The sequence below is a fragment of the Onychostoma macrolepis genome, chromosome 20, assembly GCF_012432095.1.
Source record: "Onychostoma macrolepis isolate SWU-2019 chromosome 20, ASM1243209v1, whole genome shotgun sequence".
Lineage (NCBI taxonomy): Eukaryota > Metazoa > Chordata > Actinopteri > Cypriniformes > Cyprinidae > Onychostoma > Onychostoma macrolepis.
The window spans coordinates 13,519,819-13,536,911 of NC_081174.1; the positions used below are offsets into that span (position 1 = coordinate 13,519,819).

Below are 17,093 nucleotides of genomic sequence, written 5' to 3' on the forward strand. Positions count from 1 at the left end.
TAATTTTACTTTATATTTAATATATATATATATATATATATATATCAATCATATTTCAGGAGTGAAAACTTAGAATACACAAAAATGTATCTATATGAAGTATGACATAAAATGAATAAAAAATAACAATAAAGTATAAACAAAAACAATTTATACTTTATACTTAGTATATTTATATATTTTATACTTAAAGTATAAAAAACAAAAACTAAATAAACTGAATAAAATGTTATTAAAATAAATAAACTGAAAATGTTTACAAAATATGATGAAATGATGATCGTAAATTCCACCTTATTTATGACAGGAATTCCCACTTTAACATCAAGAGCAGTATGTATGATTGTTAAACAATGAATTTTCCTTTTTAATGTTTCTTCTTTATAGATGTAATGTTCACACATATTCCATCCTGTCGAATAGCTCATTATCCATGCACAGGAAGGAAGTGAGAGAAAACAATAAAGGAGAGGAATAAGTAGCAATGTGTGCAGTGCTTGAGAAGTGGAGCATTGCTGCAACTGATTAAACTATTCATGCTCTTTATGTAAATTCAAATTAGTGGAAAGCAGTAGCTCAGTGTCAGCTTGGCACTGCATATGTGCAGGCATGCATATGTGAATTAATTTTAGACGCTCTCACTTGATTGGTCATCTACTACCTTCCACTGATGTGAGGCTGCATAATCAGAATGGTGAACAAATCAGGAGGCTTGACTCCTCAGACTGCAGTTTCCATAGGCAACTACTAATGCAGAAAAATGAAAGTGCACTTATTACTGAAAATGAAAGCGTAATTATTACTGATGCATATGGCTGACCTGCACATATTATTAAGTGCTGTCTGTGTGTATTAAAATCGACAGATGCTGTATTTCTGTCAGCGCATTTGTGCATGATTACATGACTACATCCATGACATTGCACATTAATTAAATTGTAGAACAAATGTGAAAATCCATCTATTTTTAGTAATAATTATTTTGACCACACTGATCATGAGGGTAGCTGATGCCACCTAGTGACAATGTGGTGGCAACTACTAAATGTAATACCTCTTAACAGTATTTTTTTTATAACTGAAATGATTGTTAATTATTATGCATAATAATAATCTTTCTAATAATAAATTATTTGAAATGCATGGTCTAAATGCCAAAAAAAAAAAAAATGCAATAAACAAAAAAACTAACAAAAACTAAATAAATATATGTTTAATATATATTAAATATCACCTATAAAAGGAATAAAAATAAAATTAATTATTAATTATTGTATGCTTTACATTGTATGCTATTTTTTCGTATTGCACTAATATTTAATTAAATAACTCTTCTAATAATTATAGAGAAAACTGATTTTTATAACAATACCACCCAATACAAAATGCAACAACATTAAATGTTCTAGCTTTAATAATAGTTCAGTCAGATATAAAGGATTGTCATTTCTTTTCTCAATAATTTAAATGTTATGTTGAGTGGTCAAGTGGATCTGGTCAGGGTCAGAAAGATGGTTTAATGAAACACAATGCAGAAAGAAAGAAATCATTGAATTAATCAGTGAAAGAGCAGTTATAATGAATAGTTGTTTCCATGGGCATTTAATCACATGAGACAAGTGAAAAAAAGCCATAATGGTCCAAGGGCAGAGCAATTCACAATCCACTTATGATTTGCTCAGAAGAGACGGAGAGGAAGGTCACTGCATGTGTGCTAGATGAGTGCAAAGCATTCTGTTGCTGCTGTTGTTTCTTCTATCCTGGTTTTCCATTCATTTGTGACCAAGCTAGCTTTCATTTTACTTCTTCTTCAGATTTAAGTCTTCTTTCATAAGTGAAATCTGCACTGTACTAATAATAGAAAACATTTTCAAGAGCAGTCAACTGTGACTAGCTGTCTATAAAATGCAATGTGACACAATGAAGAACTAGCCTATATTTACGTGACAGCAAAAATGAAGAAAAATGAAAATATCTCAGAAAAGCAATGGATAATTTCCAATGAGGAGAAATGACATCTGAGTAGGCTATCCTAGCCACATATTTCATTATACGATCATTTTAGATTTGTCACTAAAGAAGACAGATCTGTTTTCTAATTAAATAGCTATAATATCTTTGAAATGAAGCAGAAATTGGTTGTATTTCAACAACACAGTAAATGCACAGTAAATTAAATGCTCTTGGTATGTAATATATAACAGAAAATGCATGGATTATAGCGAACGCACTGTTTGTAAACTGAATAAATGAAGAGTAAATGAAAAGAGTTTCTTCATTGTAAGTAGGCTATCCATGTAATTAATTCAGTTAAGACTGTAAAAGACTGTATATTGTTTTATACAATACGTAGGGTGTTTCTTTAGCTCAAGGCACATTTATGTCTCAAAGAGGATTTTTTTTTTAACTACCAACCCTGAAAAAGATCTGCTGTAGTTACCTCTGAAACCACAAGATGACACCATTTCCTAAAAAACTAATAAGACCCATGACTACGCACTAACAGCCTAGTCGAGTGTAACTTTCAGGATAATGCTCAGATCCACCTAGTAAATTTAGTCGTGTTTGCGTTAGCTACTTAAGAATATTTGTACTGAAATTAATTTTTAATTGAATCTGAATCCAATCCATAGAGCGAGTTTATTCTGTCAAACGACTGAAACAAGTGCCCATCTTCATTTATTATCCGAAAGCTTTATTTAACGCGCAGTTCCAGCTCTGTGTGTTTAAATGCTGCGTGCCACTATGAGCTCGAGACACGGTGACGTCAGCGCCGAAACACTGAACTAAACAAGCCATTTCCAGCAGCGCGAGCCTCTGCCGGAGCGCCGGGCCTGCCCAAAACACTTCTGATAGTTACCCAGCGTCTGATCAGAGAAGTTGAACGGTGCTTTGCCAGCTTTTCTTCAGTCAGTGACCGCGTCTCTCTGAGGAGCATCGCACACAGACGGAAGGCTCAAACATGTCCGTGAAGCCGGAGGCAGACTCGGAGGGCAGCTGGTACGGGGACGATTTTGAGAAGATCGACCGCTTCGGGAGCACCTCCGCCGCCCGGCGGGATGACTTGGGAGAGGAGCGGCGGATAAGAGACTGGGAGGATGAATCAAGTGAAGAGAAACAGTTTTCCAGCCATCCCGAAAGCGACCGGCAACCGCTCCCAGTTGTCATGGAAACTGCTTCCACAGGTAATGTGATTTTAATGTACATCGTCATATATGCAACGCTTTGAAATACCTCGATGCTTAACTTCTCCGTCGACCGGGGCCTGGCTATCAGGTAGCAGTTACCTTGGCTTGCTGGCTCGCTCTGTCTGGAGTGGAAGTTTTATTGAAATTAGGGATGGACATCGTAATGAATTGAATTCTTCTCAATTCGTTTAGTATTTGTGAGGAAGGAACTCAAAAATTTAAATTTTAGCAGATCAAATTGAACAAATTAGAAATAGCCTACATTTATTTCAAAACACTTTTTAGAGGTGGCATATGGTTCTGTTCTAATTATGCATTGTATTAAAATGATTAATAGGCCTAAACAAAATATAATTATTCTAATAAATATGTATAGGCCTAAATATTTAAAAAATATTTTATACACATTATGAAAGAATGTCTCAAACATATGTGTAACAATTAGTTTGTAATTTGATATTTGTAATTGACTTAAGTGGATAAACAAGGGTAACAGTTCTTGGTTCGTTTCCAGTCTGACATGACTAAAGTAATAATTTCCGGTAAAGAAAGTACTTCAGTTTAATTTAGTGACTAATCCAGCTGAATCAAAGGTGTTTTTATATTCACGTCTGAGACCTATTGTTGAAACACTTTGGCTTTCAAAAACTACTTTTACTTACTATGATTTATAATGTTATACATACCATAAAAAACTGCAAATGCAAAATACGGTGTTAGTGAGATGTTGTATAACTTGCTTTCCCCCCTTCAGTTGCTTGTTCTTTATCTTTGTCATTTATTTCATTGTGCCTCAGCTGCTTTTCAAACCAGACACTTTACAGTAACCTTTACAGGTCCTTTACTGCATAGAGATCAATACTTGACATTGCCATTTGAACATCTCACAGGCTTGGATCGAAAATCTGTGTTATATGGCATTATGCTACTAGAGAATCCCTATGAAGGACAGGCAGAGCTGTTCAGACTAGTCTTTCGTCATGTGGTCGATTTTTTTTTTTCTCTTAGTGAAATGAGATTGTTGCTCCATTTCTATAAAACGCCAGTCCAAAATGACTCTTTACAACCAGACAGAAATATAAGAGATAAGTAATGCTAATACTATATGCAATAGGAAGCTTTTCCAGGTTTGCACGTCTCTTAAAATTGTTTTCTTTTTCAGTTGTAGCTTTAGACAAGCCTGCCTTTCTGTGTTTGATGTATCTTAATGCTGTAGACTGTTGAGTGAAAGTGATATTATGTAATAGTCTTTCATGTGGGTATCAGAAAGATGGAGAGGTAGGTTGTCATTGGATAACAAAAAAAATAAATAACCTCATTATGAGCTATAAAACATTAAGCCTAATGTGGAAATGGTATTAGGTGATAAGGGAAAAAATAAATCAAATCATCATGTATTGCAGGAGTAAAACAGCAATAAAAGTGCTTCAACCGCAGTCTAAGCTTTCTGCTTATAATTAACCAAACATAAGGACATTTGGAACATTTTCACTTAATGCATACCCTTTTTAATATCTGAGACTTCTTGCACAGATTTAGAAATACTGGATAAAAGGTTCAGTGAGGTTTTCTGTGGCCACTGTGAAATTTCCTATGCATGTCAACACTAAAGCACTGATAAATGAGCTTGAATTAGTGTCTTTAACATATGACGATTATTTTTGACATTTTCAAAAATGATGTTTTTTATTACTTTATCATGTTTTTATTGTGTTTTATCGTGTTATCTGTTTTTGCAAACAAACTCTTCATATTAAGTTTCATTATAGATGCATCATGAGTCACACAAGATTTGTAGAAGTTGTTTTGTGTGTATCTGAATCACCAGACTGACATTGACAAGTGAATGAAATTTAGAGTCCTGTATTAAAATCCTCTAATCAGACTGAATCTCTTTAGTTGAATGACAGCCTATCCCAGTGCTTATTGAACCACAGTACTGACTCTTAGAGGATGTGATACTTGGCCTTTTGGATCACATTTAGAGCACATTGTTAAACTCATTCTTAATGTTGATATTAACATGAATTCAGCCTGATTCTTTAGGTGAGAACACATAGTAACTCTATTACTTATTTGACTTTTGATAAGACTATAGATTAAAGTTTAGCAATACCATGATTTGTACATTAATACTAATTAATAATTTAGTGGACAGACATGAAACATAACCTCTGACAGAATGCAGTTAATGTGAAAACATCCTCTTTTTGATAACAGATAAGTCAGAGCAAGAGCATACATTAGTTGGTTCCACAAAGATCCATTCAGTCAAAGGTTCTTTAAAGAACTATCTCTTTCTTACCTTTTTATAATCTGAAGAACCTTCTTTCGCCACAAAGAACCTTTTGTGAAACAGAAAGTTTCTTCAGATGTTAAAGGTTCTTTCTGGAACCATTTAGACAAAAAGGTTCTTCTATGGCACCTTTATTTTTTAAGAGTGTATGTCTTTCACCATGAACATATACAAACCTGATAATTTCCTCCTGTTTTCATTAACAGTTTTTTCTCTACAAACAGTTCACCAGTATCTTGCATGGCTTCTTTGGCTTATTGGCAACACTATTTGATTTAAGACATATAATGAGCAATATATATGATGTGTATGTTGTGTACTGGAGAGACCCCACTGTGTTGTCTTTCACGGTACCCCTATCAGAAATCAGAAAGCCTTTTGAGTTGTACACAGACAGGCCGTTCATTGTTTTTAATGTCTTCGCTTCAGTGAACCGTGATTCATTAGGGACACTGGAATGCAAGTTCACTTTCTTCTTTACACACATACAGAAAGCATCGCTGGTTGCAGAATATCACATGGGCATCAGAAAGTACTAAGAACCATAACAAGATTAAAAGAATCTATTTCCCTTTGCGGTAACCCATTCGCCTCATTAGCACTGACTCAGCACTTGCTGCCATGATTTAAAAAAGCTTGTATAGTTCAGAAACTGCTTTCTATATACTGACATTCTACAATAAATTGATTAAACAATAATATATATTTTAAAAATGTTACTCTACTGCTCTGTTCACATTAATTTTTGTCAACATTTCTCTTGTTTTCTAGTGCTTTGAGAAGCAAAATGTCATCGTATTATGCGTAAAACAAGAAAAAAACATTGCCAGTGGAGTTTTTCCCCATTCAAATATACTGACATAAGGAAATGAAAAAAGGCAATAAATGTTTTTCATCATAAGTAAATGGTACTTAATTGGGTCTAGAAAGAAAAGAGACCCCAACCTCCAATATTTAGCGTATTTAAATACAATATTGTTTGTCTAGTTTTCATACTTATTCTTTAATTTTGTTTCTATCCTTTACTAAGCATTGTGGAATGTTTTCAACTTGGAGGAGAAATGCTAGAAACAAGCTTAGTGGCCAAACATAAGGTGTGTATAGCTTGTTGTGATGAATGAATCTCAATGCAGCAAGCATATTGCATCATAGACTAAAGCGATTATGTAAAAGCTGTAAACATATGCTCATTTGTCCAGCCCTATGAGGTGGACAGATTATTGTCTTCTTTTCATGACAGATTGTTCTCTATGGTAATTCACCCCAGTGACGCAGAGAAAATAATGGTTATGTTTTTTTTTTTTTTAAACTATCTCAGAGAAAATGAATTTAGAACCTAATGGATTTCAGAAGTTGCTTATTTTTAAAACCACTATGGATGGTTGGGGTCACTATATTTTTCATTTAATTTTATATAATTACTACATTGTTCTTTAAATATTGAGATTACTATTCTTTATCCTTTAAATTTTTCACCATAAACCCACAATTCCTGCAGGCATAGGCATGCTGGAACAGTTGGTTTTCAGGTACAAGAGAAGTACCTCCAACAGCTGCCTCTGGCTCTCCATCTGCATCTGTTCTGATGATGAAGTGAATCCGGTGAATTCATACACATACACATAGAGTAACCATGTGAAAGTGTGCCTGCAGTGACTTGAAGTTAGCACCAACTCCTCCTCATGTGCCACAAACTTGTCAGTGGCATCTTGATCTTCCCTTTATCTGTCTGTCAGACGTACTGTTCCGCATAGATATGTGCTGGTGGCACAGCAGAGATGAGTGTCTAAAAGGAAGCCCATCTTAGTGACTTGGAGAGCTTTTCTCTAAAAAAAACTAAAAATGAAATTATGAGATATAATTATGCCGCTTTGAAACATAACCCCTGTCATATTTTCCCTCCCAGTCACTTTTTGTCACTCTTGTTTGTTAAGGGGGGGTACAATGCTGTTTCATGCATTCAGAGTTTTTTACACTGTTCAAGAGTTGGATTCTCATGCTAAGCATGGACAAAGTTTCAACGTATAACAGAGTATTTATGTGCCAAAAATCTCACTTCGGGGTTTGTACAAGTTTCGGAGAGTTTTTTTCGATCGTGGCTCTTGCTGACGTAAACAACGGCGCAACTCCTTATATGGGCATTTCTGCCGGAAGAACGCGCCCGTGCACACATCGACCAGAGCGAGATCATCAACGCGCTTCATTTGGCGGCACTGCACGGGACTCGCTCGGGAAGAATGTCTCTAAAGAAGTGTGTTTTTGGTTGTGAGGGAAAGATAACCTTGTTCAGCTTCCCGAAGAACCCAGCGTTACGTAAACCGTGGATGCAGCTTGTTTCTCAAGTGTGTTTGTTGACAAATGTTTTATAAACAAGGCCCAGTTCGACCCTGGATTTGCACATCGTTTAATACTGAAAGATGGAGCAGTCCCGGTCATGATTCAGAAACGCAGACGGTAAGTGAAACGGCATCAAATGCCTCTGTTTTGTTGGCGTTACTCGTTAGCTCCGCCCACTCTGCCCGCGCCTCCAGGAGCTCAGTTTTTTTCAGAGAGAATCTTAAAGCTGTATCTTTCTTTTATAAATATGATAAAACTAAAGACTTTTTGGAGATATGAAGGATGCAGTACTACTCTATAGGTACTCAAGATTAACATGAGATTGGGTGAAACTGTGTGTGTTATGCCCCCTTTAAGAAAAGTCTGCAGTGTCGCTTCATCAGTGTCTTCCTGTGAAGATAGACCTGGCGCTGACCAGAAATAACACACACTAGAGGAAGGAAGTCCTCACAATGTACTGATCTTTCTAAGCTCAGTTAAAACAGTCAGAGCTACTCAGCTAAGGAAAGAGAAATTCACTTCTTGCCAAAAGTAGATTACACACTTGTGTGTCAAAGGGCCATCATAATCAAAACATCATATATAGTAGAGTACATCCAAAACAACGAGTTGTGAAAGCGCAAGATCAGAGCTAGTCTGATCTTGCTAGTTAGTCAGGACGGTAGTTCTGCCAACATTTTCTCACCCTTGAGGCATCCTAGGTGTATATGACTTTCTTCTTTCAGACGAATCCAATCGGAGTTATATTAAAAATTGTCCTGGCTACTCTAAGCGTTATCATTGCAGTCGGCGGGTGTTTCTGTTCAACAGTCCACAAGACATCAAATAAAGTGTGCGCATCCATAATAAAATGTGCCTCACACGACTCCGGGGCGTGAATAAAGGCCTCCTGTAGCGAATCCATGCTTTTTTGTAAGAAAAATATCCATATTTCAAACGTAATAAACACTTTTCTCTCACTTCATCTAACTGTGGTAAGCAGAAGCCGTTCCAGTAGATGACGTAGGACGTCAGCGTAGAGTGATGAGTGACGAACGCGGAGAGAGAACAAAACAAAACGCCGGTCACAAATTACAAGTACAAACCGAGGGTATTGTAAAATATAATGGTAAACTAGAATTTACTTTTAAAACTTGTATTAAGTTGAAATTTTGTATGTTTAAAAATGTAATGTTGAATAACACATTACAGTTAAAATGAGAAAAATTTGAAAAATTAGATTTACTGTTTCCATTTAGTATTTACTTGTAGTTTAGTATGTTAAATGTAAGCATATCAAAATAAATGTACTTGTTTAATGCACAACAAGAGATTATCAAAAAAATTATTAAAATGTACTTTAAAGTGTGTTAACACTTCAGTGTGTTAGGAAACATGAAAATGTATTCTCTAAGTACTTAAGTGGTCTTTTATTTAATTAACATTATAGTATCTGCAAATACAGTTTTATAAAAAAAAAATACTTTTAAAATGTGAAGTACATTGCACATGCACATTCAGTACAATTAAACGCACTTCTTTATCATTAGTTGGCATAAAGTAGCTAAGCTCCTCTTGTAGATTAGTATTATCTAGTTGTAAACTTGATACACATACCCATATGAGTCTTTTACTACAAGACATTATGTCTCAATCTGAGATATAGATATGCCACCATATGTCAGTAGCCCTGCTTTTATTGGCCTGTTAGGTGACTCTTCTTTCTTTCTTCTACTTTGTTATTCCATTAGCTACATGCAACACTATGCATGAGCAATAGTGACAAGTCTGAAGCTGTATAGTGTTGTATGTCTCAGATCTAATGATGAACTTATACTGTGGATCCTGCTAATTCTCCTCTGAGTTCTTTAGGTTTAAGCAGAGGAGTGATTAGTTTTAGCGCATTAGTGTTAGCGCCATGGCTGATGCATGACTCTTACCTAACACATCGCCAGAACATGAGCTTTACTCTAAACCCCAGAACCTGTGCCAACAATGCAACAAGCACACACACCCAAACACTCACACAGCCAATATGTGACCATTTTGAAATTGTGTAATTGCCAAGAGAGAAAAATATGAAGAGTTAATTTGCAGTAGCAGATAACTCTTATTTTTATTCATAAATCATGTTTGTTTGTTTGTTTGTTTGTTTTTTATTGTGCATTCCAAGTAATATCAATAATTTGCCAGTTTAACAGCTCTAAATTTTCTCCTATAATGCCTGATGAGGTTAGAGAACACCTGACAAGAGATCAGAGACCATTCCTTCATCCAGAATCACTCCAGACCCTTTAGATTCCCAGCTCCATGTTGGTGCTTCTTCTCTTCAATTCACCACTCATTTTCTACAGGGTTCAGGTCAGAGGACTGGAATGGCCAGCAGAAGCTTGGTTTTGTGATCAGTGACCCATTTTTGTGTTTTTGAGGTTTGCGTTTGGATTATTGTACGGTTGGAAGATCCAAACATGGCCCATTATAAGATTTCTAACAGAGTCAGTCATTTATTGATTTTTTTATCCATGATGTCACAGATATGTCTTTATATGTCTTAAATCAAATAGTGTTGCCAATAAGCCAAAGAAGCCATGCAAGATACTGGTGAACTGTTTGTAGAGAAAAAACTGTTAATGAAAACAGGAGGAAATTATCAGGTTTGTATATGTTCATGGTGAAAGACATACACTCTTAAAAAATAAAGGTGCCATAGAAGAACCTTTTTGTCTAAATGGTTCCAGAAAGAACCTTTAACATCTGAAGAAACTTTCTGTTTCACAAAAGGTTCCTTGTTCTCATTTTTTCTTGAAACCCTCCCGAACAACATGTGGTGATGTAGGTGCTGTTTGACAATTCTTTTTTAAGGTTTTCTGACCCCGACTCAACTATTTTCTGCAATTCTCCAGCTGTGGTCCTTGGAGAGTCTTTAGCCACTCAAACTCTCCTCCTCACCGTGTATTAGGACGATATAGACACACGTCCTCTTCCAGGCAGTTTCGTAACATTTTATGTTGATTGGAAATTCTTAATTATTGCCCTGATGGTGGAAATGGGAATTTTCACCGCTCTAGCTCTTTTCTTAAAGCCACTTCACTAATTTGTGAAGCTCAATTATCTTTTGCTGCACATCAGAAGTATATTCTTTGGTTTTTCTCATTGTGATGGATGATTAAGGGAATTTGGGCTTTGTTTTCCCTCCTATTTATATTTCTGTGAAACAGGAAGCCATGGCTGGATAATTTCATGTTCATAATCACCCTGGAGTGCTCAAAATTGTGAATATGAATGGGAATATACTTCAGAGATATTTTACTCATAATAATTTCTAGGGGTGCCAATAATTGTGTCCAATGTGTATTTGAGAAAAACATTTATTTCATAATGATATTTCCCCCCATTTTAAATTCTTATTATCCAATGAAAGGTTAGATTTTTGTGAATTTTTTTAATAAAAGATCAAAAGGATTAACAATGCAGATTAATTCACAGCCTTATTTGATCATATTTACCAAGGTTGCCAATAATTCTGACCACATATATATATATATATATATAAAATAAAGTTAGTTTTTTTAGCAAAAGCAGCTTAACTCCAACAGTCGTTTTTTTTTTTTTGCAAATACTTCGAGTTAAACAAAACACTCATTTAATCTTTGTAATCTCCTCAGCTGACAATGTAGACACATCAACAAACAGCTCAGATGGCTACAGAAAATGAACAAGGACATTTAAAACAACTCTGCAGTGACTGAATGATATGAGAAAGACAAATAACATATGAAGAGTTCCGATAAACGCCACCTTTAAAAAAAAAATGAATTGACTGCCGTGCATTATCCACATATAGCGCGATCCAGTGACGCTGAAGACATCATTTATACAAACCTAGCTTTATGGCTTAGTGTAACACTGGTTTTCCACATCATCCATATTTTGTACTGGAATGCTTGGTGTACTACTCAAATGTATGTCTTGCTGTCCTTGGCTTATTACACAAGCTTCAGTCTGGATCCAACCCTTACGAAGATCTGAGATGACCGAACACTAAAAAAGAGATGATGCCAACCCCCCAGAAGACCTCAGATGATGCTAACCCTGGAACAACATATAAAACTACCAAATTTTGCTTAATCGCAACGTTCAATCGCAATCGCCAAGTTTAATCGCAACATATAATCAGTTAATAGTGTTCACCGTCTGTTTGATTGCATGTAATTTGTAACTAACTGCATGATTGTTTTTTTTACTGTTCATTTCTACCATAGTCACCACTAATAGCCTACTCCTAAATATAATGTAGAAACTTAAAATTTTCTGCAAAGCTGCTTTGCAACAATTTATATGGTGAAAAGCACTATACAAATAAACTTGAATTGAATTGAATTAAATTGGCTTGGCTTGAATTCAGCCTTTTCTTCATTGACGTATTTCTTTTTGAAACAGGAAGCTGACTTTACATCTGCAACTTTATTTTTCATAATGTAAGTTTGTGGGTCAGTATGATTTTTTTATTAGATATTTTTACTCCGCAAGGTTGCATTACATTTATGAAAAGTGACTGTAAAGGCTTGTACATCAAATAATTCTGAGAAGAAAGTAGCACGGTTTTCACAAAAAATATTAAGCAGCACAACTGTTTTCAATATTGATAATAATAAGAAATGTTTTTGAGCAGCAAATCAGCCTAGACTGATTTCTGAAGGATCATGTGACACTGAAGACTGGAGTAGAATGGCTGCTGAAAATTCAGCTTTACCATCACAGGAATAAATTACATTTAAAATATATAACAATTTCACAATATTACAGTTTTTACTCCATTTTTGATTATGTAAATGCAGCCTTGGTGAGACTTTTTTTTAATTAAAAAAAAAAAAAAAAAACATTAACTTTTACTAACATCAAAAACTTTTGAACAATATGTGACTATTAACTTTAAATCTTACAATTAACTTTCTATTGTTTTACTCTGCCGCAGAAACCGCAATAAAAGAGAAATACAAGAGGTAGATGTATTTGTTTATAATTAAAAGTTAGTTTTAAACTAAAACTACACTGAAAGTGTAGGAGTACACTATCATATAGATGTCCAAGCTAACAGAAAAGACAAATGTCACAAAACTTCAATTTTGATTTCATGGAGTCTTTAAAAGTATAATATCCTTGTCAGAGGATCACATTAGAAAACACTGTACACGACTAGTTTAGAACGTTTTGCTTCGATTAAGTAGTTAGAGAATTACCAGTGTAATATGGTTTGGCAGAAGCAGACTTTTTTTTTTTTTTTTAAATGTCAGTTTTTCAAAATCTAAGCGCTGTCTTTGTGAAAGACATTTTAGTAACAGGTACTGTAAATGAAAGTTCAGCACTTAAGGCCATCATGTGTTCTCGCTATCACTGTGTTTTTGAGAGGATGAGTCATAGCTTGCACGCTGTTTAGATGTTGAGGGTGAGAGATGTGGGCTGGAGATTGTGTGGTACAAACTGCGAACTCATGCAAGATCGTCCGTCACATACTGAGACATTTCAGTGACAGTCGCTGAGATGATCCTATTGCTATGTGGTTGCAGGTACTTATTGTTACAATATCAGTTAACCTGATGTGTTACTTAGCAATGTTATAAAGAAGGTTGTAATATGATTTGGTTTTTGTTTTTGAGGTATCAGTGGCTCTCTTCTCACTCTGCACTTTTTTTTCATAGATCCTCACACTTCTTAGCTACTGATGGTTAAAAATAGAGTCCCAGTGGAGTCAGTTTGCCCAGTGAATGTAGGGCAGTACAGAGACAGAGGCACAGGCTCTCTGATGGAGTGGGGTCACGTTAGTATGGCGATCTACACGAGTTGTACAATTATCTGTAGTGTGGTGGGAAACACACCTGATACTGAAGTCAACAACAGAGAGGGAGGGAAAAAACTAAAATTAGCATAGTGAAAGTCATTTTCAAAACAACAAGTGGATTAAAATTAACTGAAATGAGACTGATATTGAAAACAAAATTATAAAACAAAATAATACACACTTACTCGCTCATCCATCCATCTCCTCACACTCTCTCCTCCTCTCCATCTGTTCAGTCACCCAGCATGATCAGAATCAGTGAAGCTATGAAAAACTTTAAGCTACCTTTAGGTATAATATCACATTATTTTTAACAACTTGATAATTAAATTAACCTTTTTTAAGCAAACTTTTATAGTGATATCTATAGTCTTTTTAATAAACAGTAAATATCTGTTTTAAAGGTGTATTATGTGCCACCACATGGAACCAAAAGTATAATGATTGAAACCAAAACCAGGTTTGGAATACATCTTACTCTTTCATATTAGATTATACAGTATAGCAATATGTTGATTTTGATATAATCACTGTTTCTGGTTTTGCACTTGTTGGAATTGCGTGTAAGGGCTGATTTTAGTTGTTGTTGTTTTTCTCAAGAAAAGACACTTTTTAGCTTAACATTCAACAACAATCGCTTTTTGAATCCGTGAATCTGACAGCTACGAGGCACTGTGATATCTGCTCAGTCATTAAAAACATAACTACACAGGCTAGAATGGAATATTCTAAGTAATAATATTCTGTATGATATAATTAATGTTAGATAACGGATTAAAACTCTACAGAGACCTTTCTGCTTACACATTTTTTAATATCTGGGGCGTTTATCACTTTAGTAGCATTTTTGCCTCAAGCCTGGATCATTTCTGACCCTGCACACAAAACATGTGAAAGGGATTTTTTTATTTAATTTTTTTTTTTTACATTTTATGGTGTATTTTAACATTTAAAAAAATGACACTTCACAATTAGGGAAAGATTAAGGATCCTCCAGTTTTTACAGTAATTATCACTGTATGTTTTCTTCTTGTTTTGTAGACTGAGGCAGGGAGATAACAATCTGCTCATTTTCTGATCCTTGATGTGTGAGTGTGTGTTTGTGCTTCTCAAGCCCTTTTGTGACACCATTGCCGTCGACCTTCGGATAAACATTGAACTGGAAAACTGTCATCTGCCACAAATAGCCGCAGTAATAGAGAAAAGGACAGAGAGACAAAGAGGAGTGGCCAATGTGATGAGAAGGAATTAGAGACCAGGAGAATTGGTGTGGAGGTGGTGTGGTGGTTTCGTCACTAACTGCTGATAAGAGCTGTCACTGACACACTCCAATAAAGCCCTCTTGAAGACACTTTAAAAAATATTTCCACCTGAATCACACACGCATACGTATTCTCTTTCTAGCATCCGAATTTCACAAACAACACATGCACACAGTATTTCACCTCAAGGTCACTTGATGTAAGAAGCTTTGTGAGGCACAGCATGCCTTTACAGATCAGGTCAAACTGCTGCTCTGGTGTGCAGCTCTCATCTAGGATGCTGTATTTATTTAACAATATAATACAGTTGCAACAAAACAGTACAGTGATGTATAATCATATTTATAGAAACATAAAATATGCAAACAAATAAAAATATGAAAATATTCCATTCAGAGGAAATTTTTAAATAAAAAGACAACAATTAAATTAGATATTAACTAAGTTCAACAAAAAACCTCCCATTACATGGTCATGGAAAAATATGAGATGGGAGAAAAAAATAGGCTTTAATCCTATTTTATTGCTTTTGTGTTCCTTCTCAATAGTTTTGCATTTTCCATGACAAACTTAGTTTTTTTTACAAAAATATTGCATCCCCAGAGAAGCTATGCATTCGTTTCCATTGTTGTTTTCAGTTGTTCTCCAGTTTTGTGAGTGAATGCAAAGGTTTTGCTACTTAATGCAAATTTGAAGCACATGGACGCAAAAGTATTGCATGTGAACATAAAATGTTTGCAAAAGAACATTAATCGCTTGCGAATGTTACGTTTTTCAGGGGGAATGCAACAGTTTTATGAATGAATGCACGAGCATTTATATTGATTTTTGCTACCATCTAATTTTTTTTCCCATCACCATGTCCCTTTATGGGCCATAGTGCCATATTAGAAAAGGATGTGTAGGGTTTTTTGGGGGGGCTAGATTTGAGTCAGAATAACAATACTAATTTTAATAGAATAATCCTTGTTTACACCTCGTCACTCTAAGTATGTTTAAATATGTTAAAATTATTGCTCTTGTGTCTCTTCTCTCATGCAGATAAATCAGATTTAATCTTCCAGAATAAGTCCACTGATGACAGGAATGACCTGTACACCTCCCTCTTGTCCAATCAAAGCTATGCCTCACATGAAGACACCTCCTACTTTTCTGGCAGCATGAGTACATCTGGTGACAAAAATACATCCAGCACAGAAGACTTCAACTCTGGATCCCATTTCCAGTTGACCTCGGACTCCGGCATCAAGAATCCCAGTGCAGACCAGACTGACAGCTTTCACAAGATACATGACTCTGAGAAAGCTTTTGACTCTTCTTACAACTACATGGACATCAGTCGTAAAGAGGACTCCTGTAGTTCACAGCGCCCCCTTGAGGACTGGAGGATGAGTGGCCTCTCAGAGCCCACCCAGTACACTAAACTAGAGAAGAGCCCATCACCGGTAGAAGTGGATGTGGAAGACATTGGCTCTGCTACACTTCTTGACTCTCAGACCTTCCCATATGTGGAGGAACCATCTGATGAAGAGCTGTCTGACTACCAGCCCTATCGGTCTCCAGGTACCGGCAGCAGTGCCAGCCCAGTAAAAATCACCCTGACAGAAATGCCACCTACATCTGTATCACCCACCACAGTCCAGCACAGCCCCACAGTTACTGTGTCAGAGAAGGAGAGCATTCTGAGTCTGGGGCTGGAGGGAGTGCCAACCGTCACTCTCTCAGAGCCAGAGGATGAAAGCCCTGAGTCATCTACACCCCCTACAGGTGGGCATCACCATCCCACACAAGCACTTCACTCTAATGTATCCACTACACCACCTTTAATTCCTCTGCTAGCTGACCCTTTGCTTCTGTGTAGGTGTATTTGTCAATCTGGAAACTTTCATACATTTAAATTTCTTCATTTGATTTGCTTTTATCTAAAGAGACTGAAAAATGAGCAGTTCTATGACGTAATCATAATTTTAATAATTTTTCCACCAAATCTGGTGGAAAAAGCAGCAAAACCAGTTCCAAACATTTTGGAAAAGTTCAAGTTAGGACAGAAAAAGGGTGAGGCCCAATGAAACATCAGGATAGTTAATGTTGGCAGAGTACCATTCAAAAGTTCACCACGATAAGACAAAACATCATTAAGCTACTGAGGTAGCGAAAATGAGCATTTTCAAAAACAATAAATTGGTGATTCT

The 17,093-nt window shown here is 35.7% G+C and overlaps 1 protein-coding gene across 1 annotated transcript in view; it reads left to right on the plus strand.

Annotated features, from left to right (window-relative positions):
* The first annotated feature begins 2,484 nt into the window (after positions 1-2,484).
* The window catches only part of rtn1b (reticulon 1b), a 33,385-nt gene continuing 18,776 nt past the window's right edge, over positions 2,485-17,093 (plus strand). The window contains 2 exon segments of the mRNA XM_058755739.1: positions 2,485-3,185; positions 15,943-16,668. Coding sequence (XP_058611722.1) covers positions 2,963-3,185; positions 15,943-16,668 — 949 coding nt within the window. The 5' untranslated portion in view covers positions 2,485-2,962.